Genomic DNA, 12,456 nt, shown 5'->3' with positions numbered 1-12,456 from the left:
GGATTTTTTGGGATAGGGTCTGATGTAACCCGGAAGCCCCAGCGTTCCTTATCCCCCTGCCTTCCCTCTGCAGGCATTTCAGTACCACACACTCAACTCTGAACCAGTGTTTTGTTGTTTGTTGTTCTCACCATACAGCCCTGGCTAGCCTGGGCTATATCTGCCTGCCTCAGTCTCCTGAATGCAGGGACTTGTCACATGGGGCCACTACAACCCGCTGTATCAGCACTTTTTGCTCTTCCACATACTCATCATCCAAGACAGCAGCAGGAATTCAGGCTCTCCCGGGTTGCCTCCGTGGATGCTCAGAGGTATAAAGCACTGTGAACGGCGCCTAAAGAGATGATACCTGAGTCTAATAGGGTTGTCCCTGGGCCTCAGCGTCGCCCCCTGGAATCCTGGGATCAAAGCCGGCGTTCCTTAGGGAGTGCTGGAGGCGATGGCACAGAAAGGGACAAGATGTGGTGGGAGCGTCAGCTAAGAGGGAGACGCAATCCGGCGCCCAATGACACGGAGACCACCAGTCCTCTGTCACCTTTAATGGGCCCCCCAGGTGGGCTTGAGGAGGTGCAGGTGTCCTTAAATACAGCCCCGGGCGCTGCGGGCGGGGCGGGGGCGGGGCCGGGCCTGCCGGGAGGGGCGGGGCGGGGCGGGGCTTCAGCTGCACTTGCAGGAGCGCACAATCATGTTGGACAACTGCTCCACCTTGGGCTTGCGACCCACGTAGTAGACGATGGGCAGTGGCTCCAAAGCCTGCGGCACGCAGCACGGTGACGCCGAAGCGCCCGGGTTGTGTTGGTTGTAGAGGGCAAGGACCTGCGGGTGGGCCGGGGTCACTGCCAGTGTCCAGGCGCTCCCCCCATTTCTCTCCCTACCAGGATCTCTAACATTTCTGCCTCTTATCTCTGAGCCTCAACTTCCATCTCTGTTTCCCTATCTCTCCCAGTCTATTTCTATATATGTCTCTTCCTATTGTTCTCTGTCCCTCATCTGTCCCCATCTCGGCCCCTCCCCCCCTCTTCATCCTATCTCTTCTTCCTGTCTGCCTCAGTCACTTACTCTCCCATCTCCAATCCTCCCCACCTCCATTTCTGTATCTCTCCACATCACTAGCTCTCTTGCCTTTCTCACCCAATCTGTTTCTTTCCATCTCTCCAGCTCTGCTCTGCCCCTCCCTCTGCTCTACTCTATTTCTCAGTCACCCTATCCCGCTGACTCCCCACTGCTCTAAGCTTCCCATTCTCTCCCTACCACCGCAGCCTCTGCTTCAGCCTGCCCCATGAGCCAGACCCACCTTGCTGTACTGTGTGTCCAGGCTCCAGATGTAGGGGCAGGGTCCCAGACAGAAGTTGGCATGGTAGCCCTTGGGCTCGTGGATCCACTTCCAACCCAGGTCCTTCCTAAAGTCGATGTACAGCTGCCGCACACAGCAGTTCTTCTCTGTGGAGCTGCAGGCAGGAGGAACGAAGGTCAGAAGCAGGGACAACCCTGCTGCCCGCTCCAGCCCTGGGCTGCCCTCAGCCTCCTTGTCCAGGACGCCTGCGATGACAGCAGTGACACTACAACCATCCAGGCTGCCAGTGAAGCACCTCCCACTGGGCAGGCACGTGTGAGAGCCTGTGCAGGGCTAGCAACAGTCCCATGAGCACTCTCGGGGAGGATGTAATAAATCCTGTCACATCCCCACGGAACACACAGGAGTAATTCACAGTCCAACATGTGCCTACACGTCCTATTTGTAGGACACATGTTTACCGAACCTCTACTGAATGGGGCTATGGCCGGTGCCGCTGAATGGCACAAACAGGACAGATGGAAGCCTTTGGAGGCCATAGCTGCTCACTCCTTCCTCCTGTTTACGTCAAATGCCTAAGTTATCACCATGAGTCTATCTGGCTTTCCTCAGCGTCCTCCCTCGCCCACCTGACAGCCACATGGTCTTCCTCTCTAGTCCTCAAATCCAGTTATAGCCAGGCAAGGGGGCTCACACTTTTGATCCCAACACCTGGGAGGCACAGGCAAGGGTGATCAGAAGTTCCAGGTCCTCCTTGGAGACATAGTGAGTTTGAGGTTAGCCTGGGCTATGTGAGATACTTTCTACCACCCAGGGAGCTTTAACTCCTAAAAATGCCATCTTGCTTGAAGCAGATGTCCAGTATCAGTTACATAGATGAACAGTGCCTTCTCTGACCAGCCCTTTCCACTTGCCTTCCAAAGTCTCCCTCCAAACAATTGTTAAATTCCACCCTGGGAATTCAGTGCTACAATTACTACAAGAAGCTGAATTTCTTTTCTTTTCTTTCTTTCTTTCTTTCTTTCTTTCTTTCTTTCTTTCTTTCTTTCTTTCTTTCTTTCTTTCTTTCTTTTTTAATGGTTTTATTCGAGACAGGGTTTCTCTGTATAGCCCTGGCTGTCCTGGAACTCACTTTGTAGACCAGGCTGGCCTCGAACTCAGAAATCCGCCTGCCTCTGCCTCCCAAGTGCTGGGATTAAAGGCGTGCGCCACCACGCCCGGCGAAAATGAATTCCTATAAAGCTTTTGGTGTTGTTTGTTTGCTTCCTTGAGACAGGCTGTCCCAGAACTCACTCTGTATGTAGACCAGGCTGGTCTCGAACTTAGGAATGCACCTGTCTCTGCCTTCTGAGTGCTGGGACTAAAGGTGGGACCACTACCACCTGGCTTGCTCTAGGTTTTGTTGTTGTTGTTTAAGGATTTTTTTTTTTTTAGATTTATTTATTATTATATCTAAGTACACTGTAGCTGTCTTCAGATGCACCAGAAGAGGGCGTCAGATCTCATTACGGATGGTTGTGAGCCACCATGTGGTTGCTGGGATTTGAACTCAGGACCTTCAGAAGAGCAGTCGGTGCTCTTAACCACTGGGCCATCTCTCCAGCCCCTTGCTCTAGGTTTTAAAGATTTATGTATTCTTTTTTTTATTTGTGTGCATTTGTGTGCCTATGTAAGTTTTGATGTGCATCATGTTTGTGCAATACCCAAGGAGGCCAGAAGAGGGCATGAAGTCCCCAGGAACTGGAGTTAGTGATGGTTGTCCTTATAAGTAACCATTATGGGTGCTGGGAACTGAGCCCAGGCCCTCTGGAAGAACAGCCAGTGCTTTTAACTGTTGGGCCAAGTCTCCAGCTCCAGACTGTCTGAAGTGAGTCATCAAAATCCTGAGGATGCTGGAAGCTGGAAGAGGGTTATATACCTCTGCTTTTTCTGTCTACATTTGAAATTTCTACCCTAAAACAATTTTAACCAGAACAGAAAAATTAATTCATCCCCAGGATTTCTTGTGTTTATTTGTCTTTTTTGAGACAGGCTTTCATGTAGCCAAGGCCAACCCAAAACTCCTGATCCTCCTGCCTCTGCAGTGCTGGGATCACGAGCATGAGCATGCACCACACCACACTCTAATATTCATTTTTCCTGGCCTGACTTCTAACCTGGCCCCTTCACCAGTTTTATTTTCCTTCTCGGAATGATTCAGCTTGTTTGTACTAAATATTATCTGTCCTCATCTCTCCATGGGAAAGTGCCTCTTAATGTATACATGTTCAGCAGATGCTGAGCACATGAATTAACTGATAAACATTTCTACTACAGATAGACTCTCTGTATGGAGCCCTGGCTGTCCTAGTATTCACTACGAAGACCAGGCTGCCCTCAAACTCCCTAGACCCTCCTATCTCTAGCCAGTCCTTTGTTTTAAGACTGGGTTTTGTTATGTAGCCCAGGCTGGCCTTGAACTTCTGATAGCTCCTGCCTTAGCCTCCCAAGTGCTGGGATTACCAAGCAATTGGCACCTCACCCTCCATGATCCCCTCAAAAGAGAGGAGAGTTAAGACAAGGTCTTAACCATGTAGCCCAGGTTGACCCACAATTCAGTTTGTAGCCCAGGCTGACCTCATGATGTAAAGCTACAGATATAGTATAATTCAAAATTCATTACAAACAAAGAGGCTGGCAGGATGTATATTAAATGCTGACAGTGGCTTTAGATGTTCGCTAGTGTGATGACTTTCTGGATTTTCCATATTCTTAGCAGTGGCTGGGGGATATTTTTAGAATCAGGACAAAGTAATTCAAGGAAGGAAAATGCAGGTTCCTCCTCATGACACCAAAAATAACTCTAAAATGTGGGCAAGGAACTGGGAGATGGCTTAGTGGTCAAGTGCACTGGATGCTCTTGCAGAGGACCCAGATTCAATTCCTAGCACCAACATGGAGGCTCAAAACCACCTTGTAACTCCAGATCTAGGGGATCCATCATCCTCTTTTGTCCTTGGTGGGCACCACGTATACATCCACAAAGACAAAACATGCATGTAAAAGAAAATAATAAAAAATAAAACTTGGGGGCTGGTGAGATGGCTCAGTGGGTAAGAGCACCCGGCTGCTCTTCCGAAGGTCCAGAGTTCAAAGTCCAGCAACCACATTGTGGCTCACAACCATCCGTAATGAGACCTGACGCCCTCTTCTGGTGTGTCTGAAGACAGCTGCAGTGTACTTACATATAATAATAAATAAATACATCTTTAAAAATAAATAAATAAATAAATAAAACTTGACACATGCGAACCAGGCAGGCAATGCATCTCTGTGCACAACTGTAGTCAAGAAGCAGAAATGGGAGGATTGCTGCAAGTTTGAAGCCGGCCTAGTCCAGGCAGGACGTTTTAAGTCTGGTTGGATTCGCACTCACAGAGATCCACCTGCCTCTGCCTCCTGAGTGCTGGAATTGAAGACGTGCACCACCACCGCCTGGCACATGGGGGCGCCCTACTGGGACGCGGTCTCAGGGTTTTCAGAGTCACTGCTTTTTCAAGCCTCCCTTGCCAGTCTGAGACCCAGCAAGGCCTAATCTGTGAGGAGCCCTGAGGACCTCGGGGGAGGTGGTTTTTAAGCTGGCATAAAAACAGCTTTGCCATGGAAAATTGTGAACAGACACAGAAGCAGTGCGTTACAATATAAATGGAATACCCCTTTACAGAAACGCTAAGGGCCAGAAACATTCTAGACCGTATAGCTTTTTGGGGTAAGGGGATATTTACATAGACTTTACATATTTATTTTATTTTTATTATTATTCATATTTCTTGAGACAGGATCTATGTATTTGCCTGAAATTTGTTTGTCGCTGGCCTCAAACTCAGAGATCTGCCTGCCTCTGCTTCCTGAATGCTGGGATCAGAGACATGCACCACACCTGTAAAAAAAAAAAAAGAAAAAAAAAAAGAAAAGAAAGAAAGAAAGAAAGAAAGAAAGAAAGAAAGAAAGAAAGAGCCAGGCATGATGGCGCACGCCTTTAATCCCAGCACTCGGGAGGCAGAGGCAGGCGGATTTCTGAATTCGAGGCCAGCCTGGTCTACAGAGTGAATTCCAGGACAGCCAGAACTATACAGAGAAACCCTGTCTCGAAGAAAAAAAAAAAAAAGTTTTATATGTAGGAGTATTTCTCTGAACATGTGTGTACACACACCATATACGTGCAGAGCCCACGGGGGCCAGGAGGAGGCTTTAGATTCCCTGGAACGGAACTATGGATTGCTGTGAGCAGCCATGTGGTTGCTGAGAAATGAATCTGCGTGCTCTGGAAGAGCAGAGCAGCTGTGCTCTTCATCCCTCCAGATGCCCCACCCCCTTTCTCGAGGCAGGGTCTGATTGGTTGCCACAAATACCCGACGTACCTATCCATGACTTTGACCTCCAGCGGTTCCCGCTCCTACTCCAGCGCTAGGATTACAGCCTTGCTCACCACAGCCAGCGAGATTTTGGACTTTTGAATTATGGATTCTTAACTAATTCCCATCCCCACAACTGTAAGTGACAACAGTTGCTGACTCGTGGCCAATTTCATTCCACCTACTTTCTTTCTGCCTCTGTAGTTTTTTCATTTGTTTAATGAACTTTCTCTTAGAAAGTGAGGAATATTTTACAATTTAAACATGAATCAAAAGTATAAATCAATATGGTCAGTGGTAGAGCCCCTGCCTAGAATCCCCCAGTGAGGGGCTGGGGGCGTGGCTCAGTGGTAGAGCGCTTCTTTACTATGTACAAGGTACTGGGTTTTCTCCTCAGTATCACACAGGCAGCAGCAGCAGCAACAAAATCCTAGGGAGGGTTTTTTTTAATGCATATTGGTGTTTTGCCTGCATTTATGCATGTGTGAGGGCATCAAATCCTCTAGAACTAGAATTATAGACAGGTGTGATCCTCCTTATGGGTGCTGGGAACTGAACGCAAGTCCTCTGGAAGAGCAGCCAGTGCTTTTAACCACTGAGCCATCTCTTCACAGTCCCCTTTCCCAGGCAAAAATTTAACATTAAATCACTAAAATCAAATACTACTCAAGGTTCATGTTTCCCACTGTGTCCCATAAGCATCTTTTTCCCTTTCCTTTTCTTTCCTCCTCCTCCAACCTCTCAGCCCTCTTCCTCTCTCTTCTAGTGGCATGGATTATATATCCTCCCCTCCCTTCTTTGCACTGTATCTGTTGAAGAAATGTCCAGGTTTCCTACCATCTGCACTTTGCTGGCTACTGTTGTTAGTCTGTCCCTCTGTTGCAGGGAAACATGGGAGTTGGAGCTACAGTCCCCATCAGATCATGGTTGATGTATCTGACGGGCCTTCCTCGAGGGCATGGTGTTCTTCCATGCAAAATTTTGCTTGTCACAGCTGGGGACTTGGCCCAGTGAATTAAGTGCTCGCTGTGCAAGCATGAAGGTCTAGTTTCGGATTTCCAGAGCCCACATATACATCAGGCATAGGCAAAACAAATATAAGAGAGAGACAGGCAGACAGACACAGTCAGTCAGTCAGACAGACAGATAGACAAAGAGATTTTCATGATTCCCTGAGTTTGTTTCCCAGTATAGGAAGAACAGAGTTTGCATAGCTTCCTGCATCTCTTAGTAACCTGCAGTGTGAAGACCCGCCATCTGATCCTATGTGAAGGCTGACAACCAAAGGTGAAGACAAGGAGGAGGAGGAGGAGGAGGTGGAGGAGGCCTTCCAGCCAAGGACCGACATGTAACACAGAACTCTATAAAGTCTGAAGCAGGGAAGGGACAGGTCAGCTCATTGCTCTCATCTCTCAACACTCCTGAATTTCACACCTTCTAGGATCTAGCGTTCCAATTTCTTTCTCTCATCCACAGTACCGAGGCTTAATATGAGTCTACCATTCTGGAACTGGGTGATTGTGTGACATCTGTAATCCCAGGACAGAGAATTCAAGGCAGTCTGGGCTAAAGGAGTGAATCTGAGGCCAGCCTGGATTACACAGCAAAGTCCTGTCTCGAACAAAACCAAACAAAGGAGAACTAACAAGATGGCTCGGCAGGCAAAGGTGCTCACAGCCAGGCCCAATGACCTGAGTCTTATGTCTGGGACTCACATGGTGGAAGGAGAACGGACTCGCAACAGTTGTCCTCTGACGTCACACAGTTTTGTGGCATGGATGCCCCTACATACACACAGACACACACACAATGCCCCTACACACACACACACACAGATATAACTTAAAAACAATGACCAAAAAGCTTTTGCCCTTGGTACGGGCATTCTGGATACACTAGGACACCCACTCTCTGACTCTGAGAGATCTTGTCTCCTCAGAGTTCCCTATCTCAGTACTATATTTCAACACTTCACACTTCCAAGCCTACATACAGCTCAGAAGTTCTGTCTTCTAACCTCCTCAGGGTGCACCACTGCCAGATAAAGCGCTGGTCCTCAGGGGACTCACTTTCTGGCTTTCTCCACCTCCACTCTAGATGCTAACATCTCCCTGCCAGCCCTGCCATTCTGAGCCCCAGATTTGCCGCTCTCATCTACCAGCACTGGAGACCACCATCTGCCAAGAGTGTGGGAACCCAGTGCAGACAACCTTCTGATTCTGAACCCAAATGTTTGGATCCCAGCACTCCAGCTTTCCTGGGGTCAACACTCTCCATGGCTCACAGTAAATTCTTTCATTAGCATCCCAAAGTGGCAGAAGCCTAGCAAGAATTTTAAAACCCAACAAGACAACCTTCCAACAGACTTCTAACTCTTGTTGAATTCCCTGATCCCAACACTCCAGGAAGAAAACACCCCCCATTCTAGGACTCTCAGCTGCCCACAGAACCAGGAACTTGTCCCCAAGCCCTGCAGGCATAAATGGTGGCACACCAGTCCACAGGCTGCAGTCAAGCCCCCAGCCTGCACAGCCTGGGAGAGAGACAGTGTTTACCTGAAGCAATAGTTGGTATCCAGGGCTCTCCGGTGCCGTGAGCTGTGCAGGTGCTGGGCCCTTTCCAGGGGGGTGGCCATGAGGAGCAGGAAGGGTCGGTTCATGTCATGGATGGTGCCCAGGTCTCCTCGACGTTTGGGACTGATCCCTGTTTGGGTTTGGATGTTGTGGTGAAGGACATACACACACTTAGAGGGATGGGTGAGATTTCACACACATGCACGTGCACACAGACCATGAGGGGCCTGTGTCAGGCTGGACCCGGGAAGTTAGCTCACCGTTGATTTCCACGTGGAGTTTGTTATCTTTGCTGTCACAAGAGCAGTGAGCGCTGAAGCGAAAGCCCTGAATTCCGTCTGCGGGAGAGGAAGGGAGTCTGAGGATATGAGGGGGAAGAGGGGGCAGGAAACTGCCAGCCTCAGGGGCTCCCTGCTAGTCACCCCACACTTCACTCTTGCTCCTATTCTTTGAATTGCTGGACCCTTTTCCCCTTATTCAGGGCTCAGCTCAAACATCAACCCCTCGGGAAAGGCTCTGAAAGAGACACGTCCTTCTCCAAATGTGGCATCCGTTCCCTTTCTCCACGGCAAGCAGGGGCTCTGACATCTCTGCATGAATATTTACTTCTTTGGCTGTTCTCAGTAGAAAAACATAGCCGGGCGGTGGTGGCGCACACCTTTAATCCCAGCACTTGGGAGGCAGAGGCAGGCGGATTTCTGAGTTCGAGGCCAGCCTGGTCTACAAAGTGAGTTCCAGGATAGCCAGGGCTACACAGAGAAACCCTGTCTCGAAAAACAAACAAAAAAACAAAAAAAACCCCAAAGGATCCTGCTCCTGTCTCATTTCCTTTCATTTTGTAGTTTTTGAAATTGTATATATGTATATATATATGTGTGTGTGTATGTATATATATGTATGTGTGTATATATAATGCATATTTTATGTATATCAGAGAATATGTATGGGTGATGTGTGGTACATGAGGAGGCTTATAGCTGGGTAACAAGTGTCTTCCTCTATCCCTTTCTCCCTTATTGCCTGGGCTCTGAACTTGAGCCCAGTCCTTTGGCCAGGCTAGCAGGTCATAGAGCCATGTGTCAGCCTGTCTCCATACACACGTGGAACTCCCAACAAGGCTGGGATTACGGGCACACACTATGACAATGCCTGACTTGTTACCTGAGTGCAGGGACAAGAACTCAGGTCCTCGCTTGCGCCTGCGAGACAGAAGCTCCTGCCCCTGAGCCCTCGCCACAGCCCTCTTTTGCTTTTGAGACAAGGTCTCAGGTAGCCCAAGCTGGCCTCAAATTTTCAACTCACCATGGAGCTAAGAATGACCTTGAACTCCTGGTCCCCTTGCCTCTGCCTCACAAGTGCGGGGCTCCGCTGGCTTGTGTACCATCGTGCATGTTGCCCTGGGTTCTTGTTATCTCTGTGCTCTGTAAAGCATGGGCCTCGATCATAACAAGAAACATCTATCGTGACCCAGGTGTCAAGGGCCACGAGCAGTGTTGGTGTCGCAGGATGTTCAACGCTAACACAGATGCCCGTCACTGATCTAAACTAACTGTGTTAACTCCATTGATCTTCAAACTCCTTTAACTCCAAGTCACCCCAAGAGAAAGCGACTTGGCCAGGGCCACAGAAGCCATAGTCAAAGGCACCAGGAAAATCTAAGCTGGCACCTTCTCCTCACTATTTACAGGGGTGCACATGGGCCAAGGTGAGCAAGGAGGTCAGAATGGCTCCCTCCTTCTACCATATGGGTCCTGGGCTTGAACTCAGGTCGTTAAGCACAGCAGCAGGCACCTTTACCTGCTGAGCCATCTCACTGGCTCAAGGGAGATGTTCCTTGAGTGGACACATAATAATACTGTCTAAGCGCCTACTGTATACCAGACAAAACCCTTCTCCACCTCTGTCCAGTGGCCTTCCACATTCCTCCTGGTGCCAGCCCACTCAGACTCACCCTCCATGTGGCTAAACTACACTTCCCATGAGTCTCTTCACATTCTCATCCAGGAAGCCCTCCAAGATCCTAACCTTGCCTGGGTTTCCACAGCACCTTTGGCTTCCCTCATCTAAATCCTGCCCCCTCTGTATAGGTCTCCCCTTCTGGCCTTCATCGTTATCGGCCATTACTACCTGCTAGAGCTCCGACAAGACCTTACCAGTATCTGGAAAGACCTTGTGGGACCCACAAGAGACAAGGAACATTGTTCACTCCTGGACAGATGGACATGTCAGGCTCTCCCTGGCTACAGAGCCTTGATACTGGGTGCTCCTGCATCTCCTTTTCCTTCATGCCTTTATTCATCTCAGAGACATTACCTCAGATGCCCTCTCCTCCAGGAAGCCCTCCTTGAATCCAGACAGTAGTCAGGCACCTCTTGAGTGCTCAACCCCATTCCTCTCTACGATGATTCATAAAGCTAGAAGTCAACTCCTCCTTCAACTATCCAAAGGACTATGAGGTCTACTGAGGGCAAGGACAGGGACTGTTTGGGTCACCACCTGTCCTTAGCATCCCTCTACAGATTGACTCTTTTTTTTTTTTTTTTGATGTTTTGGGTTTTGTTTGTTTGTTTGTTTGTTTGTTTCGAGACAGGGTTTACCCCTGGCTGTCCTGGAACTCACTCTGTAGATCAAGTTGGCCTTGAACTCAGAAATCTGCCTGCCTCTGCCTCCCAAGTACTGAGATTAAAGGTGTGTGCCACCACTGCCTAGCTGGAGTACTACCTCTTGACATCACTATCGGGTGCATGTGTGTGGCAGGGGTGAGGTGGGGGGTGGGGAACACAGCACTAGGCAGGGTGATGCCAGGACAAACAGGAGTGGCCCCACTGGAGGATGGCACAAAGACAAGCAATCTCACCTCCTTGGTTCAGCCACTGCCGTACAACTCCAGTGACATCAAAAGACAGCCACTCAGGCGTATCAGTGGGGGTCAGCAGCCGGTTACCAAGGTAACGCCAGGAATTGTTGCTATATTTCTAAATGGAAACAAAGAGAGCAAAGAGGAGTGTGGTCGCTGCCATCTTGCCCCCAGATAATCTGGCTGTAACCCCATGCTGCCTGTCTCACAAACTGGCTTCCAGACAGCCCCAGACACTGGCTTCTGACACATATGAGCCCTGCAGGCCACACTCTCACATACAGCCCCCAAGAGCAGAAAGCAGCCAGGGGCAGGGGAGGAGGGGTGGAGACAGACTGGAATAGGACATGGGACAGGGAGGACAACCCAGGCTGTGGTCAGGTCCCATGAGGCTCCTCAGCTGTGCGCGAGGTACTATGCAAGCTATGGGCACTTGCTCGCCTTGCCGGGTCTCAGTTTCTTCCATAGTGGAATGCCGCTGCAACATGGCAGCAGGGAGGACCCACAATGCAAGTGGTCATTGCTCATACTATTGTGCACAGTTCAGCAGTTTTATTACCCTGAGTTTGGGAGTAATTTTCTTATTTATTTATAGTTTGTTATTTTACTTGTAATTATTATTATGAGTACACACACAGAACAGTCTTCCCAATGTTTTTTTTTTTAATTTTTGTTATTTTTTTGAGACAGGGTCTCTCTGTGTAGCCATGACTGTTTTGGCACTAACTATGCAGACTAGGCTTGCCTTGAACTCAAGAGCTCCTCCTGCCTCTGCCTCCCGGGTTGAAAATTTTTTGGCTGACACATCTTTAATCCCAACACTCAGAAGGCAGAGGTGAGTGGAGCTCTGAGTTCCAAGACACAGGGAACTCTTGTCAAAAAAAAAATATATATGTATTTGACTGCTGACTTAAGAGACTACAAGAAATGCTTAATTTCTCTGTCTGAGACAGGATCTCACTAGTCAGCCTGTGCTGGACTTGAATGCTTGGGTTTAAGAGATCTTATTGCCTCAGCCTCCAGACAAGGTCTCATGTAGTCCAGGCTGGCCTCAGACTCCTGATCTCCTGCCTCCCCGTCCCAAGTGCTAGGATTTGCAAGTGTCTGCTCCTAAACACTCCAACTTCTTTTTCTTCCTCACTGTTACTTTTTTCACCTCTGTGCTGAGGACAGAACCTAATGCTTTTTTTAGTGGTAGCTAGGCAGTCTATCACTGAGCCATGCTCCCAGCTCCTCACTGGGGGATTCTAGGCAGGGGTTCTACCACTGAGCCACGCCCCCAGCCCCTCACTGGGGGATTCTAGGCAGAGGCTCTACCACTGAGCCACGCCCCCAGCC

At 49.1% G+C, this 12,456-nt stretch overlaps 1 protein-coding gene across 1 annotated transcript in view; it reads right to left on the bottom strand.

The window, feature by feature from the left end:
* Positions 1-523: 523 nt before the first annotated feature.
* Positions 524-12,456, bottom strand: part of Tgfb1 (transforming growth factor beta 1) — an 18,845-nt gene continuing 6,912 nt past the window's right edge. Inside the window, exons 3-7 of the mRNA XM_021167684.1 lie at positions 11,119-11,236; positions 8,522-8,599; positions 8,244-8,391; positions 1,295-1,448; positions 524-816 (exon numbers count right to left, since the gene is read on the bottom strand). Coding sequence (XP_021023343.1) covers positions 658-816; positions 1,295-1,448; positions 8,244-8,391; positions 8,522-8,599; positions 11,119-11,236 — 657 coding nt within the window. The 3' untranslated portion in view covers positions 524-657. The remainder of the gene's footprint in view (positions 817-1,294; positions 1,449-8,243; positions 8,392-8,521; positions 8,600-11,118; positions 11,237-12,456) is intronic.

The sequence above is a fragment of the Mus caroli genome, chromosome 7 (genome assembly GCF_900094665.2).
Source record: "Mus caroli chromosome 7, CAROLI_EIJ_v1.1, whole genome shotgun sequence".
NCBI lineage: Eukaryota > Metazoa > Chordata > Mammalia > Rodentia > Muridae > Mus > Mus caroli.
This window is presented reverse-complemented; position numbering and strand designations above follow the sequence as displayed.